General features: G+C 38.9%; 1 protein-coding gene across 2 annotated transcripts in view; it reads right to left on the reverse strand.

The window, feature by feature from the left end:
* VIRMA (vir like m6A methyltransferase associated) overlaps positions 1-17,720 on the reverse strand; it is a 67,316-nt gene that overhangs the window by 11,511 nt on the left and 38,085 nt on the right. For both annotated transcript variants that reach the window (XM_030937657.1, XM_010358614.2), the window contains 7 exons: positions 15,645-15,727; positions 12,843-12,936; positions 12,032-12,576; positions 11,265-11,500; positions 10,540-10,792; positions 6,571-6,788; positions 502-634 (listed from right to left, as the gene is read on the reverse strand). In XM_030937657.1, the coding sequence (XP_030793517.1) occupies positions 502-634; positions 6,571-6,788; positions 10,540-10,792; positions 11,265-11,500; positions 12,032-12,576; positions 12,843-12,936; positions 15,645-15,727 (1,562 nt within the window). The remainder of the gene's footprint in view (positions 1-501; positions 635-6,570; positions 6,789-10,539; positions 10,793-11,264; positions 11,501-12,031; positions 12,577-12,842; positions 12,937-15,644; positions 15,728-17,720) is intronic.

Genomic DNA, 17,720 nt, shown 5'->3' on the forward strand with positions numbered 1-17,720 from the left:
AAGATAGGGAGTTCAAAACCAGCCTGGCCAATGTGGTGAAATGTCATCTCTACTGAAAAAGTACAGAAAATTAGCTGGGCATGGTGGTGGGTGTCTGTAATCCCAGCTACTCAGGAGGCTGAGGCAGGAGAATCACTTGAACCCAGTAAGTGGAGGTTGCAGGAAGCCGAGATCACGCTACTGCACTCCAGTCTGGGTGACAGAGCAAGACTCCATCTAAAATAAAATAAAATAAAATGAACTAAAGTGATCTTTTTTATGTTGGATATTTGATATATAAAGTGATTTAACTTATGGCAAAGTATTTCTCTTTTTCTCGAGACAGGGTCTCACTATTTTGCCCAGGCTGGTCTCAAACTCCTGGCCCCAAGAGATCCTCCCACCTCAGCCCACCAACATGCTGAGATTACAGGTGTGAGCCACTGTACCTAGCCAAAGATTTCAAATTTAAGAAACACCAAATACATACATACATATATATACAAACACACACATACTTACAATTGTGTCAGAGTTAAGAATTTGTCTCATAAATTCTAAAAATGAAGACGCAAGCTCTCCTGTGTCCTTACTAAATGTGCTGACCACTCGTTTCAATAAACTATGCAGAGCACTACTGTTTTTCCTTAAAGAACTGTGAATAAAGAAAATAAAGAGAAGATATTATCTTAAAATATGAGCCTATAAAACTGGTATGAGAAATGAACTCGGTTCAGACAGAATAAAACTTACTCCATCATTTTTAAAAATGTTAAGAAGTACTTTGGTGTGTCTTTGTACACAAATATAACAAAGAAGCATCAATAGTTACCAACTCCTTTTAAAGCTAAGCTTCAAGTTCTTAAAAAAAAAATTTCCCCCAAATAATACATTTATAAAATTTAACAAAAGAGGCTGGGTGTGGTGGCTCATGCCTGTAATCCCGGTGCTTTGGGAGGCCGAAGGGGGTGGATCACTTGAGGTCAGGAGTTTAAGAGCAGCCTGGCCAACATAGTGAAACCGGGTCTCTATTAAACAAAACAAAAACACAAAAATTAACAGGGAGTGGTGGCACATGCCTGCAATCCCAGCTATTCAGAAGGAGGCTGAGGCAGAAGAATCACTTAAATGATTGGGAGGCAGAGGTTGCAGTGAGCCGAAATCATGTCACTGAACTCCAGCTTGAAGGACACAGCGAGGCTTCATCTCAAAAAAAAAAAAAAAAAAAAAAAGAAAAATTTAACACAGAAAACTTGCCAGTTCCGTATTTATAAACCTTTTGGCCAGGCGCGGTGGCTCACACCTGTAATCCCAGCACTTTGGGAGGCCGAGGCAGGAAGATCACGAGGTTAGGAGATCCCAACCTACTGTGTTACTGGCTAACACAGTAAAACCCCGTCTCTACTAAAAATACAAAAAATTAGCCAGGTGTGGTGGTGTATTCCTATAATCCCAGCTACTGGGGAGGCTGAGGCAGGAGAATTGCTTGAACCCAGGAGATGGAGGTTGCAGTGAGCCAAGATTGCGCCACTGCACTACAGCCTGGGCAACAAAGAGAAATAGATTAAATTCAAAAATAAAAATATTAATGGGAAAAGCATGGGTTCAAAATGAACTATACCAATTACTAACCACTACACACAATCTCTAAGTGAGTCATACTTCCATGGTCTATCAAAAACTACGGCCCTATTAGAATGCCTAACATTTTAAAACTTGCAATACCAACTTCTGGTGAGGATGAGGAGCAACTGGAGCTCTAATACCCTGATGGTGGGAATGAAAAATGGTATCTCTACTTTGGAAAACAGTTTGGTAGTTTCTTTTAAGGTTAAACATACACCTATCTTACAACCCAGTAACCCCACTCCTAAGTGTCTACCCAAGAGAAATGAAAACTGAGATTCACACAAAAACCTGTATGCAAAGCTTTATTCATAACCACCAAAATTTGAAAACAATCCAGATTGCTACAAAATTAGTCACCAATAAGAACAAATTACATGACTCTAAGCATCTGTCAAAACACATAGAACTGTACACCATAAAACATAAATTTGACTAGATATAATTTTTTTTAAAAATCGACAAGGGGTTGGGTGCAGTGGCTCATGCCTGTAATCCCAGCACTTTGGGAGGCTGAGGCAGGCGGATCACGAGGTCAGGAGTTCGAGACCAGCCTGGCCAACACAGTGAAACCCTGTCTCTACTAAAAGAAAAAAAATACAAAAAATTAGCTGGGTGTGGTGGCGGGCACCTGTAATCCCAGCTACTCAGGAGGCTGAGGCAGGAGAATCACTTGGACATGGGAGGCGGAGGTTGCAGTGAGTCGAGATGGCACCATTGCACTCCAGCCCAGGTGACAGTGCAAGACTCCATCTCAAAAAAAAAAAAAAAAGACTGCAGACTATGACCAATGAATCCAACTGTATTACAAATGAGCCATATAACTAACAAACTGAAGGAGACAGCAAAGAAAGAAGCTGACATAAATAGCTTTGAAAAACAACTTTTTGACTGGATATACAAAGGTTATAGACAAAAAGAACCGTATACAAACACTGTACTCCTGTTGCTCAATTTGTTTCCCACAGGAGTATGGTTTAGTGATGAGTCTGAGACTGCTCCTTCATTTGTAAACTAGGGCTAAACAAATAAGCAAATATAGATAATGAGAGCTGAATTTCTCACTGTTAGAGAATAAAATAATCAAGAAAGGGAAAATGCTAGAATTCACTTCTGGTACTGGATCAAAGTATTAGTATGGGCCAGGTGTGGTGGCTCACGCCTATAATCCCAGCACTTTGGAAGGCAGAGACAGGTGGATCACTTGAGCCCAGGAGTTCAAGACCAGCCTGGGCACCAGTTGAAACCCTAGCTCTACAAAAAATACAAAAATTAGCCAGGCATGGTGGCTTGTGCCTGTAGTAGTACTTGGAAGGCTGAGGTAGTGCATAAAATTTCCACACACTATTCAGTAGAATGTATATTCTGTGGTTTTTGGATGGAATGTTCTGTATCTATCTGTTAAGTCCATTTGCTCCAGGTATAATTCAAATCTATTGTTTCTTTGCTGACTTTCTGTCTTGATGACTTCTCTAATGCTTTCAGTGGAGTATTAAGGTCCCTCCACTATTACTGTGTTGCTGTCTATCTTATTTCTTTTTTTTTTTTTTTTTTTTTTTTGAGACGGAGTCTCGCTCTGCTGCCCAGGCTAGAGTGCTGTGGCCGGATCTCAGCTCACTGCAAGCTCCGCCTCCTGGGTTCACGCCATTCTCCTGCCTCAGCCTCCCGAGTAGCTGGGACTACAGGTGACCACCACCTCACCCGGCTAATTTTTTGTATTTTTTAGTAGAGACAGGGTTTCACCGTGTTAGCCAGGATGGTCTCGATCTCCTGACCTCGTGATCCGCCCGTCTCGGCCTCCCAAAGTGCTGGGATTACAGGCTTGAGCCACCGTGCCCGGCCTATCTTATTTCTTAGATCTATTATTAATTGTTTTATAAATTTCAAAGCACAGTGTTAGGTGCATATATGTTTAGGATTGTATTATTTTCCCATTGGACAAGGCCTTCTATTATTATATAATACCCTTCTTTGTCTTTTTTTAACTTTTTTAACTTGCATGAAATGTCTTTTTCATGCAAATGAAGGAGGATCAGGAGAAGTGCTTGAGCCCGGGAAGCGGAGGGAGGCTGTAGTGAGCCCAGATCACGCCACTACACTCCAGCCTAGGCAACAGCATTAGAACCTATCTCAAAACAAACAAACAAACAGACAAAAAAACCCAAGTATTAGTATGAATTCATTTTCTCAAAAACATATATAAATTAACACATTTATTGTTTTAAATTGTTTCTCAGACATATAAGGCACGCTTTTTGCAATTGTTCTCTCCAGGATATTAGCATGTTTTGTTCCTCACCTCTTTCAGGTCTTCATCTTTGTTCAAGGGTCACCTTTTTAGCAAGTGCAAGAAGCTCTCTGATCAAGTTTCCATATTTCAAATGGCAATTGCCATCCTCACCTCTGACCCTTACTATCCTTCTTCCATATTCTATGTTTTTTCTGTAACATACTATGTATTTTATTTACTTATTTATTGTCTGTCAACCCACAGTAGAGTGAAAGCACGAAGAAGGCATGGATTTTTTTTTTTTTTTTAACTGAATTCCCAGTACCTAAAATCAGTGCCTGGTCCAAAGAAGGCATTCAATAAATGTCTGTGGACTAGACGAATCTAGTGTGTATTTTCATTCCTTCATAGTGCCTACTAGGTACCAGGTTTCTAGGTGCTGGGGAGTGTGGTCAATGTAGCTTATATTCTAGTGAGGGAGACAAGCAAATAAGAAATGAATCCATATAATGTGATGTATAAATCCATATAATGCAGTGGAAAATATGAGCAGGGACACAAAGGGCAGGCTATTTAGACAGGAAATATATTCACACAGATACCAGAATGAACTGATAAAATAAGTCATCAAAGAATCTAGGGGAAAAACATTTTAGGACAAAACAAACAAGCCTGGAGATAGGAATAAGCCTGACAAGGGAACAAAAAGTGAGGATAAAAGGGCTATAAGATGACTCAGGGCCAGACTTTATAAAGCCTTACAGATCATTATAGAGAGTTTGCATTTTAATTGAGGTACAATAGGAAACCATTAGAAGGATTTCAGCAGAAATCCTGTTTTAAGTTTTAAAAGATTACTCTGGCTTCTGAGAGAATGAATTTTAGAAAGCCAAATGGTGGAAGCAAGGATACCAACTAGGAGGCTATTGCAATGGGCTATGCTAGAAATGATAGTGGCCTGGATAAAGGTAATAGCTACAGAGGTGGAGAAGAGGGATCAGATTCAGGATGTATTTTGGAGAAATAATCCACAGGACTTAATGAGATGCCATTAGACAGTCAAGTAGAAATATCAAGTAGATTAATGGGTTACTTGGAGCTTAGCAGAGAGATAAAGGTTAAAAGGGAAATAGGTTAAGAGGACTTAGGACAAGGTTACAGATAAGAAAAAAGAACTAGAAACATTAAGTCTAGGAAACCCAACAAAATCATAGATAATACAATAGCACAGGTATACGAAGAATATTTGTGGGAGTACCTAACCCAACTAGGAAAGCTTTTTGGCTTTTGTGGAAGTGCAGTGTGTGAGGTGAGTTTCAAAGGACATGGAGTAAATATCTAGGCAATAGGAAAAAGGTTAAAGGCTTTGTTGAGAGACTGGATGGGGACAGAGCATGAGGAATGGATGTGAAGCAGGTGCCATCGACTGAGAGCAAATACAGAAGACACAGGTATGTCAGGACAAGGAGCTGGAGAAAGGAAGAGCCAGCACCAAACACAGTACCTGCAATGTAAGTTTTCAATCAGTGCTGCAAGAATTAATGAGAAAGAGGCAAAAGTATGTTTCCTCATCCTTACTATCTCATAATCCCATGTAGTTTAATAAATCTAAGTACTAGCCGGGTATCTTCCCTCTTCCTTCTCCTAGCAAAGAAAAACATTAGGGCATGGACAGAAAAATTAGAGTAGAGTTGAAATTATACCTGACAGTGAGCAGTCTGAGGTTTGTATCATTTCTTTTTCTTTTTCTTTTTTTTTGAGACAAGGTCTCGCTCTGTTGCCCCAACTAGAATGCAGTGGCATGATCACTGCAGCCTTGACCTCCCAGGCTCAAGCAATCTTCCCACCTCAGCTTCCGAAGTAGTTGAGACTACAGGTGTGTGCCACCATGCCCAACTAATTTTGTAAATTTTTTTTACAGAGATAGGTCTCCCTATGTTGCCCAGGCTAGTCTCGAACTACCAGGCTCAAGCGATCCTCCCACCTCAGTCTCTTGAAGTGCTGAAATTATAGATATGAGCCACCATGCTCAGCTATTTATATAATTTCAGATTAACTTTGTCCCAGCCACTCCTCTAGAAAACAAAATATGGTCAGCTCTCCATACCCATGGATTCTGCATCCACAGATTCCACCAACCATGGAATGAAAATATTATAAATAAATAAATAACAATATGAATAAAAAATAATACAAATTTTAAGATACAGCAAAACAATTATTTACATAACATTCACACGGTATTATAAGTAACCTAAGGTGATTTCAAGTATATAAGAGAAATACTGTACCGTTTTATATAAGCGACTTGAGCATCTATAGATTTTGGTATCCAATTCCCCATGGATACTGAGGAACTGTACACAGAATCTGCATTTTAGCTTTAAGGTCTATAAAATCCCTCTAGCATCCATCACCTCTGAGGATACAACAACGAAACAAAGACCTTAAGGCATGAATTACCATCCCTGGAACAGTGAGATTTCCTTCCAAATACCGTACCATGCCCACAGTCATTTGTGTATCTATTCATTTTATTATCTTTAATAAAAGATTCTATTATTAGCATGACCTTTCATTGCTAATTAATATTTTCCATACACACAAAATTTCTCCCATGAAACAAATCATTTCTTCAACTTTCTACAATAGGTATGAATTAATGTGGGGTGGGTGGGCAGTGACAGAATGAAAAAATTAAATCTGAGAGTATATTAAATTAGATAAATCATTACCTTTTTAAATGAAATAATCCATAATCATGCTCTGCAAGAAACATCATTGTTCTGACACACGTCAGTAAACAGTTGTAACTGCTCTCAGAGTTAGCCAGTGTAGCCAACAGACAGTCACAGATGGAGGCCATCAACTCTTTATTTGGTAGAGAGTTGGAGAGCTGCTCCAGTTCAGAAATAGAACCTTCAGAAGAGCTTGGTAAAATAAGTGCAATGTCCTGTGGGGAGCAGGGGGAAAAGGTCAATTTTTTAAATGATTATCACCATCACTTAGCACTTCTGAGAAATACATAGCAATTAATATTCAATAACTATCTCATTAAAATATTGTTGCTACTGTTCCATCCCAAACATATACTTAAACACATTAAGAATAATGAAATTACTTTTCCCTTTTAAAAAAGTTAATACAAGGATATACACCTAAAGGAATAAATATTTAAATATTCTGATTTACTTTTAAACAACATCTTTAAAAATTTTTTTTCTTTCGGTATTGCAGTAAATACAGTTTCTGTTTTCAAAAGGTTAAAGGTAAAAAGTATTTTGTACTAAAATAATTAACATACTGTATTATTTATTCATTTGTATCTTTTTTGGTTTATAAAGAAACTTTTCAGAGAAATAAAGCTTTCTTTTTTGAGACGGAGTTTCACTCTGTTGCCCAGGCTGGAGTGCAATGGCACAATCTCGGCTCACCGCAACCTCTGCCTCCAAGGTTCAGGCAATTCTCCTGCCTCAGCCTCGGCCATGCGGCGCCACATCCAGCTAATTTTGTATTTTTAGTAGAGACAGGGTTTCTCCATGTTGGTCAGGCTGGTCTCGAACTCCCGACCTCAGGTGATTCACCCGCCTCAGCCTCCCTAAGTGCTAAGATTACAGGCATGAGCTACCACACCTGGCCAGAAATAAAGTTTAGTATATATTAATACTGCAATTTAAGGCTCGGCACAGTGGTTCACACCTGTAATCCCCGTACTTTTGGAGGCCAAGGCAAGTGGATTACTTGAGGCAAGGAGTTCAAGACAAGCCTGGCCAACATGGTGAAACACCCTTCTCTAACAAAAATACAAAAATTAGCCAAGCATGGTGGCGCATGCATGCAATCCCAGCTACTGGGGAGCTGAGGCAGGAGAATCACTTGAACCCAGGAGACGGAGGTTGCACTGAGCCAAGATCGTGCCACTGCACTCCAGTCTGGGCAACAGAACCAGACTCCATCTCAAAAACAAGCAAACAAAAAAACAAAAAAAGCCCCCTACAATTTAAAATATCAGAAAGTTGGATGGATAGAGGAGATGAACATTTAACCACAATCTTTCAATCAAATAGTTCCCTCTACTTTTTATATATATGTATATACTTCTAAATTCAAGTTTTCCAATGCTAAGCAAGTTTAGCTAATGATAACTCTAAAAACTCTCACTACTCTTTATAGAAGTAAACTGAATTTTTGCCGGGCGCGGTGCCTCAAGCCTGTAATCCCAGCATTTTGGGAGGCCGAGACGGGCGGATCAAGAGGTCAGGAGATCGAGACCATGCTGGCTAACACGGTGAAACCCTGTCTCTACTAAAAAAATACAAAAAACTAGCCGGGCGAGCTGGCAGGCGCCTGTAGTCCCAGCTACTCAAGAGGCTGAGGCAGGAGAATGGCGTAAACCCGGGAGGCGGAGCTTGCAGTGAGCTGAGATCCGGCCACTGCACTCCAGCCTGGGCGACACAGCGAGACTCCGTCTCAAAAAAAAAAAAAAGAAGTAAACTGAATTTTTTTTTGAGACGAAGTCTCCCTCTATTGCCCAGGAGTGCAGTGGCGCAATCTTGGCTCATTGCAACCTCCGCCTCCTGGGTTCAAGCTGGGACTACAGATGCGCGCCACCACGCCCAGCTAGTTTTTTTGTAGTAGAGATGGGGTTTCACCATATTGGCCAGGCTGGTCTCAAACTCCTGACCTCATGATCCACCCACCTCGGCCTCCCAAAGTGCTGGGACTACAGTACAGGCGTGAGCCACCATGCCCAGCCAGAAGTAAACTGAATTTTACAAGAGCATTTTGGATTATGTTTTATCATCTTTAATTACTTCAACATACTGCAAACTCACATTCAACTTGGCTTAAAACTATAAAACAAGGCTTGAATCAGAAGGAAAACATGGCAAAGTGAGGCCATCAATGAGATTCGTGTGACCAAGGCAGCTAGGATGCCACAGCACTATTCAATGTAGTCATGCAACCCAAAGCGGATTACATAAGAAATACCAATCAAGTGGACACTTTGAGGTACAAGCACTTAGAATACCCTTTCTACCAGGTCCCCTTCTTTGTGAAAACAAGTCATACAAAAAAAAAAAAAGTTCTTTCTTGACCTGGGTCTTTTTTTTGTTTTTTTTTTTGATACGGAGTCTCGCTCTGTCACCCAAGCTGGAGTGCACTGGCCAGATCTCAGCTCACTGCAAGCTCCGCCTCCCGGGTTCACGCCATTCTCCTGCCTCAGCCTCCCTAGTAGCTGGGACTACAGGTGCCCGCCACCTCGCCCAGCTAGTTTTTTGTATTTTTTAGTAGAGACGGGGTTTCACCGTGTTAGCCAGGATGGTCTCGATCTCCTGACCTTGTGATCCGCCTGCCTCGGCCTCCCAAAGTGCTGGGATTACAGGCTTGAGCCACCGCGCCCGGCCGACCTGGGTCTTAAAGGTAACCAAACTGAGTATCTGTTAAGGTAGAAAAATAGTCTTCCAACATGGGACTCTATTCTGCCTGAAATAAAAAATCACATTTGATGACCACTTAGCAAGAGCATTCTGACAAGCTAAAATGACATCAGGCATAGAAATCTCCAAAGATCTCAATCATAATGGGCTTTAAAAGTTAAAACAATTCTCATTAACCCATGAAACTATAAACTGGAAGTCAATAATATAGACAACAGGAAAAAATAGTACTACTGTTAGCCAACATCTATAAGCAAAGTAGTCTGAAACACACTAAAAGTGTAGTAGCCTTCAAAGGTTGCCCTAACAAGAGAACATACTAATTCAATCAAGCTATGAAATTTAAGAATGACTTGGCGTAGCCAGGCATGGTGGCTCTCGTCTATAATACCAGCACTTTGGGAGGCTGAGGCAGATGGATCACCTGAGATCAGGAGTTCAAGACCAGCCCGACAAACATGGTGAAACCCTGTCTCTACTAAAAACACAAAAATTCGCCAGGCATGGTGGTATGTGCTAGTAATCCCAGCTACTCAGGAGGCTAAGGCAGGAGAATCACTTGAACCTGGAGGGGCAGAGGCTGCAGTGAGCTGAGATCGCGCCATTGCACTCCAGCCTGGGCGACAGAATGAGACTCCATCTCAAAAAAAAAGAATGGGCCGGGTGCGGTGGCTCAAGCCTGTAATCCCAGCACTTTGGGAGCCCGAAACGGGTGGATCACGAGGTCAGGAGATCAAGACCATCCTGGCTAATACGGTGAAACCCCGTCTCTACTAAAAAAAAAATACAGAAAACTAGCCAGGCGAGGTGGTGGGCGCCTGTAGTCCCAGCTACTCGGGAGGCTGAGGAAGGAGAATGGCGTAAACCCGGGAGGCGGAGCTTGCAGTGAGCTGAGATCCGGCCACTGCACTCCAGCCTGGGCGACAGAGCCAGACTCCGTCTCAAAAAAAAAAAAAAAAAAAAAAAGAATGACTTGTGTAACGTAATTGGAAGGAAAATGAATTAGACCCTAAAAAATACCAAAACAGTGGCACATAAAGCAATTACCCAAGGTTATGAATTTATAAAGGAAAGAAAAAAGCTCTTCAGAGAAACCCATGAACAGTAGCAGGAATAATAAAACAGATGAGAGCTGTTCATTCACAGCCAAAATTTACATCAAGATGCTTAAATACACATACACACACACACACACACACACACACACACACACACACACACACAGACACACACAGAGAAACTTTATAAAATAACTATAAATACCTGATCACAGAGAGACTGCAAAATGGATGTGACATATTCAACACACTGTTGGCGAATAACACTGTCTCCAGGAGACCGCACCAAAGCTAAAAGATCCTGGAATATCTCTGCGTATCTTTCATCACCTTTAATAGTTCCATTAATTAGATGCAAAATAGCTAATTTACAAGCTTTGTTTGAAGCCAGAGCATCAAGAAGAGCAAGCAACCTGGTGGTTTGGCTAGTATACTGTTTTTCTTTATCTTCTGAAGTGCTGAAATAAAATCAATACATTTAGTAAACAAAGTTCTTGATCTTAAGGCATTAACTAATATTTATTTCTCATTACACATCAACTTACACAAATTTTGCATAAAACATTTAATTCCTTGCGTATAATGACAAATCCTCTGGAATTTTACAATGACTGCAAAAATTTTATAAATTCAGGTTTCCAATAATACATTTTCTTAAATCAGAATACTTCTTTAGGATTCACCATTTGAAAACCCCAAATCAAGACCTTCAAGATATCTTGCACATGAAATGATGACATAAAGCTTTCTCATTTTAAAAGTCTGTAAGTATTCATATATACATATGTGTGCACATGTAGGTATACGTGTATATTTACATGTATATATGTTACCTGGACATTACAAACCCTAGTTTCCAAATTGTAAGGGAAAAAATATATGTGTCAAAAATAACTTGAGGAAAAAATTTTTTATGCAAAATGAAAATACCTTTGCAAGTCTTCTACAATCAAATCCAACACAGTTCTCATAATCAGAAGTGCAGTTGGTGAGGCAAGGTCACACAATTGAACACAAATACGCCGTAACATATGTTGAATGGGCTGGCAGGTTGTGCCAGAGAAAGAGCGAACTATTTCTTGGAGCAACTTTGCTTGAACATGAAGGTGCATGCTCCACAATTTTCGGGTGTTGAGTGCCACTGATATATCATGTGGCTCAATAACCTGTTAAAAAAGTATAATGTGTGTGTACGTAGATTTTTAAATACTTATTTATAGTCACAAAAACTGTTCAGGAAGAAATGTTACGAAAAGAACATTTTTACTGCATGCTGAAAACATTTAATTTTCTATCATACAGTTAAACATTTGCTTGAATTCAATGAGTCTAAAAAATCTTATTGTTCTCAGGTTAGCAGTTAGTTGAGTAGAGTCCATTGGTGAAGCAACCTAGTTACTGGCAAATTCTAACACATGGTAACGAGGAGGAAAAAGATGTAAAATAACAGAAATATGTAAGTACAAACATACATAACAGCATAATAAAACTCACTTTAACAAAAATTTATTTAAAATGTTACCCCCATATTTCCTCAATGACCAACTTGTTTCAGTTTTATCTCCCCCTCATCCGGTTATTTTATGTCTTTTTGGGAGGAAGGGAGATGAGGGTTTTTGTTTTTTAACAAAATCACTGGCTTTTTAAAAAGTGTTACTGCAGTCATTTATAAGATGCATGTTATATGGAAGTGATACCTGAGTTGTTTGCATGGGCAATGGAAGAGGCAGCAGCTCTGAAAGGAGTATGAGTCCAGAAAAAAATCCTTCAGGAACCTTCAAGATTGAAGAAAGAACTTCTTTTAACATTAAAGACCAAGTATTATTGGCCAGAGTCTCTTCTGAGATTGTGAGTTTTTCATTAACTCCTTGTGTAAAAGTCAGTAAAATATCAATGATATCATTCTGAATTTTCTGTTCATCACTATCCAAACGACCTGAGAGAGGGATAGAGCACAGGAGCATATGTAAAGTAACAAGCGCTGAAGGAACACGCATGTCCTTAAACTCAAAGGATCCACCTCTCAGGAGTTCTGTTAACATAGTTTTAAGAAGAGTGAGTGTACAGCGAGCCATTGAAATAGTAGTAACTCTGTGAAGGGTAGTCCCCATGTTGACATGGAGCCTCCAAGGCTGAGTCAGAATACTGTTCAATTTTTGCAGAACTCGAATAAATGTGTCCATTCCTTCAGCAGAAAAAAGCTGAATAACGGCAAGATTCCATTTCAGATCTTTCTGTTGACCTTTATATAGGATAAGGAAAAGAAACAAAACTAATTACATATATGTTAATAACTGATTAAGAATTATTATTAAACTAAATATTTAATATTTAATTATTTATGATAAATGATTTTTATTACATTTATAATAAATGATTATATTAAATTTAATTAAAATATTTATCATTATTAAATGATGTTTAATAATTATTAAACTAAATATTTAATAAACAATATTTATTCTAGGCTTAAGAATCATAGTTTTTAAAATACAGTAGCCACATTACCTTCAACAGGAGGTGGTGGGCATGCAACATTACAAAGAACACGTAAGGCAGTGGTAAGGCCAACTCCTTCTGGGGTCATCAAGTTATCAATATTCTTTAAAAATAAAAATGAACAGAATATTACATTTCTTAGTACCCATGAGATCAATAGAAAATTCCAGACAAGGAATTACTTAAAAATATGAGCTTCAAGTTAAGAACATACAATATTTTATATTTATTAAGTAAATTTAAAACATGAATAAGGCCCTAGAGTTAAATTAATTTATCAAGATTATTTGATCTCTGGCATATGTTGTACTATATGCAATATTATGTAAATAAAAACTGTAATGCACAAGTTCATTGAAAAGAACCAACTAGAACAAAGATAACATAAAGAAATGTATGAAACTCCCTGTATTAAGAGTTTACAATGGCTACTTTCTATATACTCTTTTCATACATCTTCTCTGCCAAAAATGAAGCAGTAACTATATTTAAAAAGTCCTGTGGAGGCTGAGTGCAGTGGCTCACACCTGTAATCCCAGCACTCTGAGAGGTTGAGGTGGAAGGATTGCTTGAGCCCAGGAGTTCGAGAGCAGCCTGGGCAACATAGTGAGACCCTGCCTCTACAAAATATTAAAAAATCATCCAGGGGTGGTGGTGCATGCCTATTGTCCCAGCTACTCAGCAGGCTGAGGTGGAAGGGATCACTTTAGCCTGGGAGGTCAAGACTAGAGTAAACCATGATCATGCCATTGCACTCCAGCCTGGGCAACAGAGTGAAACCTTGTCTCTAAAAAAATAAAAATAAAAAGCCCTTTGAGTACTCAACTTCCTTCAAAAGTGAGGAAGCAGCAGGGAATGTTTTTGGCCTACATGGCATACATTTTTTTAAATGCAGATACCAAGGGAGTCTAACATACTGTAGCCAGGTGGGGCACAGGTTAAAGGAAAAACAAATACAATTGCCGATGTCCTTAGCACCTACCTATGCTATGTTTCTAGGTAACAAATAGTTAGGTTTCAGTTTTCTTAGCTTTCACAGAACAGCATTATCAATCGTTTAAAAACTTGGGGCTGGGTGTAGTGGCTCATGCCTGTAATCCCAGCACTTTGGGAGGCTGAGACGGGTGGATCACCTGAGGTTGGGAGTTTGAGAACAGCCTGGACAACATGGTGAAACCTCGTCTCTACTAAAAATACAAAAATTAGCCTGGCGTGGTAGCACGTGCCTGTAATCCCAGCTACTCGGGAGGCTGAGGCAGGAGAATTGCTTGAATCTGAAAGGTGGAAGCTGCAGTGAGCCGAGATTGAGCCAGTGCACTCCAGCCTGGGTGACAGAGCAAGACATCATCTCAAAAAAAAAAAAACCTTGGAAGAAATAACATTCAAAAAACATTACTATCTCTTAGCTCATAGTAGCGTCTAGACCAAAAAAAAAAAAAAAAAAAAAAGTTACTATCTCAATTTAGCTTTTCTTTTATTCTAATCCTTTTCCTTGTAATTCCACAAATTACATAAAGCAGCAGGAAGACACAGAGTGAAGTTTCAGTCTTGGATCAACTTTTTATAGTCCATGTTGGGATGAGAGCCACTTATAATAATCATAATTAATGGGATGAAGGTTTACATAAAAATCAACTCTTAACTACAGCATGTAATTCACATTTCTACATCTAAATTTCTTACTGATTAAACAGTTTTACTCAAACCATTGCCATTTATTGAACATCTTGTTAATACTCATTCAACCATGCACAAGTACCCAGAATACATGACCATCTAAATTTACAGGATATTAATTGTACTTCTCCTGAATAAAAGAAAATGTAATGAAAAGTTCTAGATGTCATTTGAGGTTCAGATTAAGAACATGGAAGAATACGACGGCACCACAGGAAGTAAAAGTACTCTTAGGAGAGAGAGTTGCAGTACAAGAAGACAAAGACAGAGAAATCAGTAAAGAAAAATCTGAAGCAGATAAACCCAAACAACACTTTGCTGTGGGTCCCAACAGCAACAAATTAAACAATACACAAAAATTATTTTAATAACATACACTGCAATTCCAAAACCAAGATGGCTTACATACTCTCTCTCTCATACACACACGCAAACACACATGTGCATGCATGCATGTGCACACACATTCACGCACAGATTTCACCTGCTAAATGAGAGAGAGAATTCAAGATCCGTTCTGCTCTTCTAACTTGAAACTTTTTATGCATATATGAGTGCTTTTAACTTTCCTTCCTATGCTACACGATGACTCGACTAAGGAACAGAGATGAAAGTTTTGAATGTAAAATTTTAAAACTGCATTATGAGTTTTATGAATTTTAACTGTTATGAATTATCTCAACTGCAGATTTAACCATCCCAAATTAACAAAGAGAACCAGCCTCCACTGCAATTATCTGGAATGGGCCCTATCAATTTTTACGTAAATATTTTGAGTGAAATTCTTTTTGAGAAATAACATTTAGCTGAAACAGTTATATGTTATGTGACTACAGCATTTAAAACACTTATAAATGTCATCAATGCTATTTCCATTTCAGAGGGAAAAAATAGGACAGAATCCAGTAGTGAAAAGTAGTACAGTACACAGGGTTATGCGCACGTGTATTCACATATGCATATAATCACACATCCATCTATATGCATATACCAATCTGTATCTACAAAGTCTAATAAATCAATCAAGGACACTTAACAATGTCTACATTATCTACACAAGTGAGTCAATGCAGTATCACCATATATTACCACACAGTTTCAAAAAGTCAAAGCACTTTTAAGTTTTACACTTACCTGCTTAACATACTCAATTAAGTTTGGGATGCAGTTAATTTCAAATCTAAGGTTTTTCAGAGGTTCAAGCCACTTGCCAAGTTCTTAAAAAGAAAAATAATAATTTATAATATTTAAAAATAGAAGGCTTTATAACAAAGAAATATTTTTTCCAAAGAAAAACATTATTAGGTCCATGTTGATTTCAATCATCTAAATTTCATACAGGGATGGACTTGTACTTAATTCTTCTTTTTTTTTTTTTTTTGAGACAGAGTTTCACTCTTGTTGCCCAGGCTGGAGTGCAGTGGCGCAATCTGGGCTCACTGCAACCTCTGCCTTCTGGTTGCAAGCAATTTTCCTGCCTCAGCCTCCCGAGTATCTGGGATTACAGGCACCTGCCACCACACCCGGCTAATTTTTGTATTTTTAGCAGAGATGGGGTTTCATTCACCATGTTGGCCACGCTAGTCTCGAACTTCTGACCTCACGATCCGCCCACCTTGGCCTCCCAAAGTGCTGCGATTACAACTTGTATCTAATTCTTTAGACAAGTTTTTCATTCTGTTGCCCTGGCTGAAGTGCAGCAGTGTGATCATGGCTCACTGCAGTCTCAGCCTCTTGGACGCAATCAATCCTCCTGCCTTAACCTCCAAAGTAGCTAGGCCTACAGGTGTGCATCACCACACCTGGCTAATTTTTGTATTTTTTGTAGAGATGGGGTTTCACCATGTTGCCCAGACTGGTCTCAAACTCCTGGGTTCAAGTGATCCACCTACCTCAGCCTCCCAAACTGCTGGAATTACAAGCGTGAGCCACCGCGCCCGGCTTAAACAATTTAGTTTTAAAATGAAAGAAGTGCCTACTCTTAGTTATCTGATTTCTGCAAATTTAGATGTTTAAATGCTTAAATAGTCTATATAATTAAAATTAATTTTTACAATTTACAACATTAAAAAATTACAAAATAGGGTCGGGCATGGTGGCTCACGCCTATAATCCCAGCACTTTGGGAGGCTGAGGCAGGTGGATCACAGGATCAAGAGATCAAGATCATTCTGGCCAGCATGGTGAAACCCCATCCCTACTTTAGTTCCTACTAAAAATACAAAAATTAGCTGGGCGTGGCAGCACGCACCTGTGGTCCCAGATACTGGGGACGCTGAGGCAGGAGAATCGCTTGAACCTGGGAGGAGGAAGTTGCAGTGAGCCGAGATCACGCCACTGCACTCCAGCCTGGTGACAGCGCAAGACTCTGTCTCAAAAAAATGTATATATATACAAAATAGACTGCTTATAAATTAATGTAACATAGTGTTTATTCACCTATGTTTGCCACTGCCTCTCACACCCACCCAAAAAAAAGTATAAACAAAATTTATTAATTTCTAAAGGAATCAAACCAAATGGGAGATATTTTGCTGAGTGCCTTTTCCTCTAACATGAAATTGTAATTTTGTCAACTTCCAAATTTGCCCTTATAAAATTACTATCACCCCAAAAGAATGACAGCAAACTTTGTTTATAGAATAAACACAAATAAAATCTACCATTTACTGCAAACAAACTCAAAACTCTCCCAGAAGCTATGCCATAACTCCTATATTCTATCACCAAAAATGTTTGTAGAAAAGCACTCTAATGTAAAAAGTGAAATACCAGTTCCAGAGGCCATATAGGAAACAGAAAATAGTAGCCAGGTCTTTCCTTGGTTCTACACTCCTCCACAAGAATTACAGCTGTACACAATTTTCCCCATGCATTTTAAAATTAACTCTTTCTTATATATAGAATATATTGCTCAAAGATATAAGAAATAATAATAAAACAAATACCAGAATACCCAACATCCTGAAAAAGTACTAAAGCACTCATAATACCTTTGAAGACACTGTGTGCCCTCCTTTTATAAATGCATTCTTCAGGGAAAAAAGCTATTCCCAGAATGGGAAGTTGAGTTTACTATCCAACTTTTACTGGAGATATCACAAGTAAAATTTAGGATTAAAAAGAAAAGAAGAGGCCACATGCTATTTTAAACCTTTTTTACAGTATTTACTCAATGTTATCAAATTTTCTACTTGATAAGGTCAGAAA

The sequence above is a fragment of the Rhinopithecus roxellana genome, chromosome 9 (genome assembly GCF_007565055.1).
Source record: "Rhinopithecus roxellana isolate Shanxi Qingling chromosome 9, ASM756505v1, whole genome shotgun sequence".
Taxonomy (NCBI): Eukaryota; Metazoa; Chordata; class Mammalia; order Primates; family Cercopithecidae; genus Rhinopithecus; species Rhinopithecus roxellana.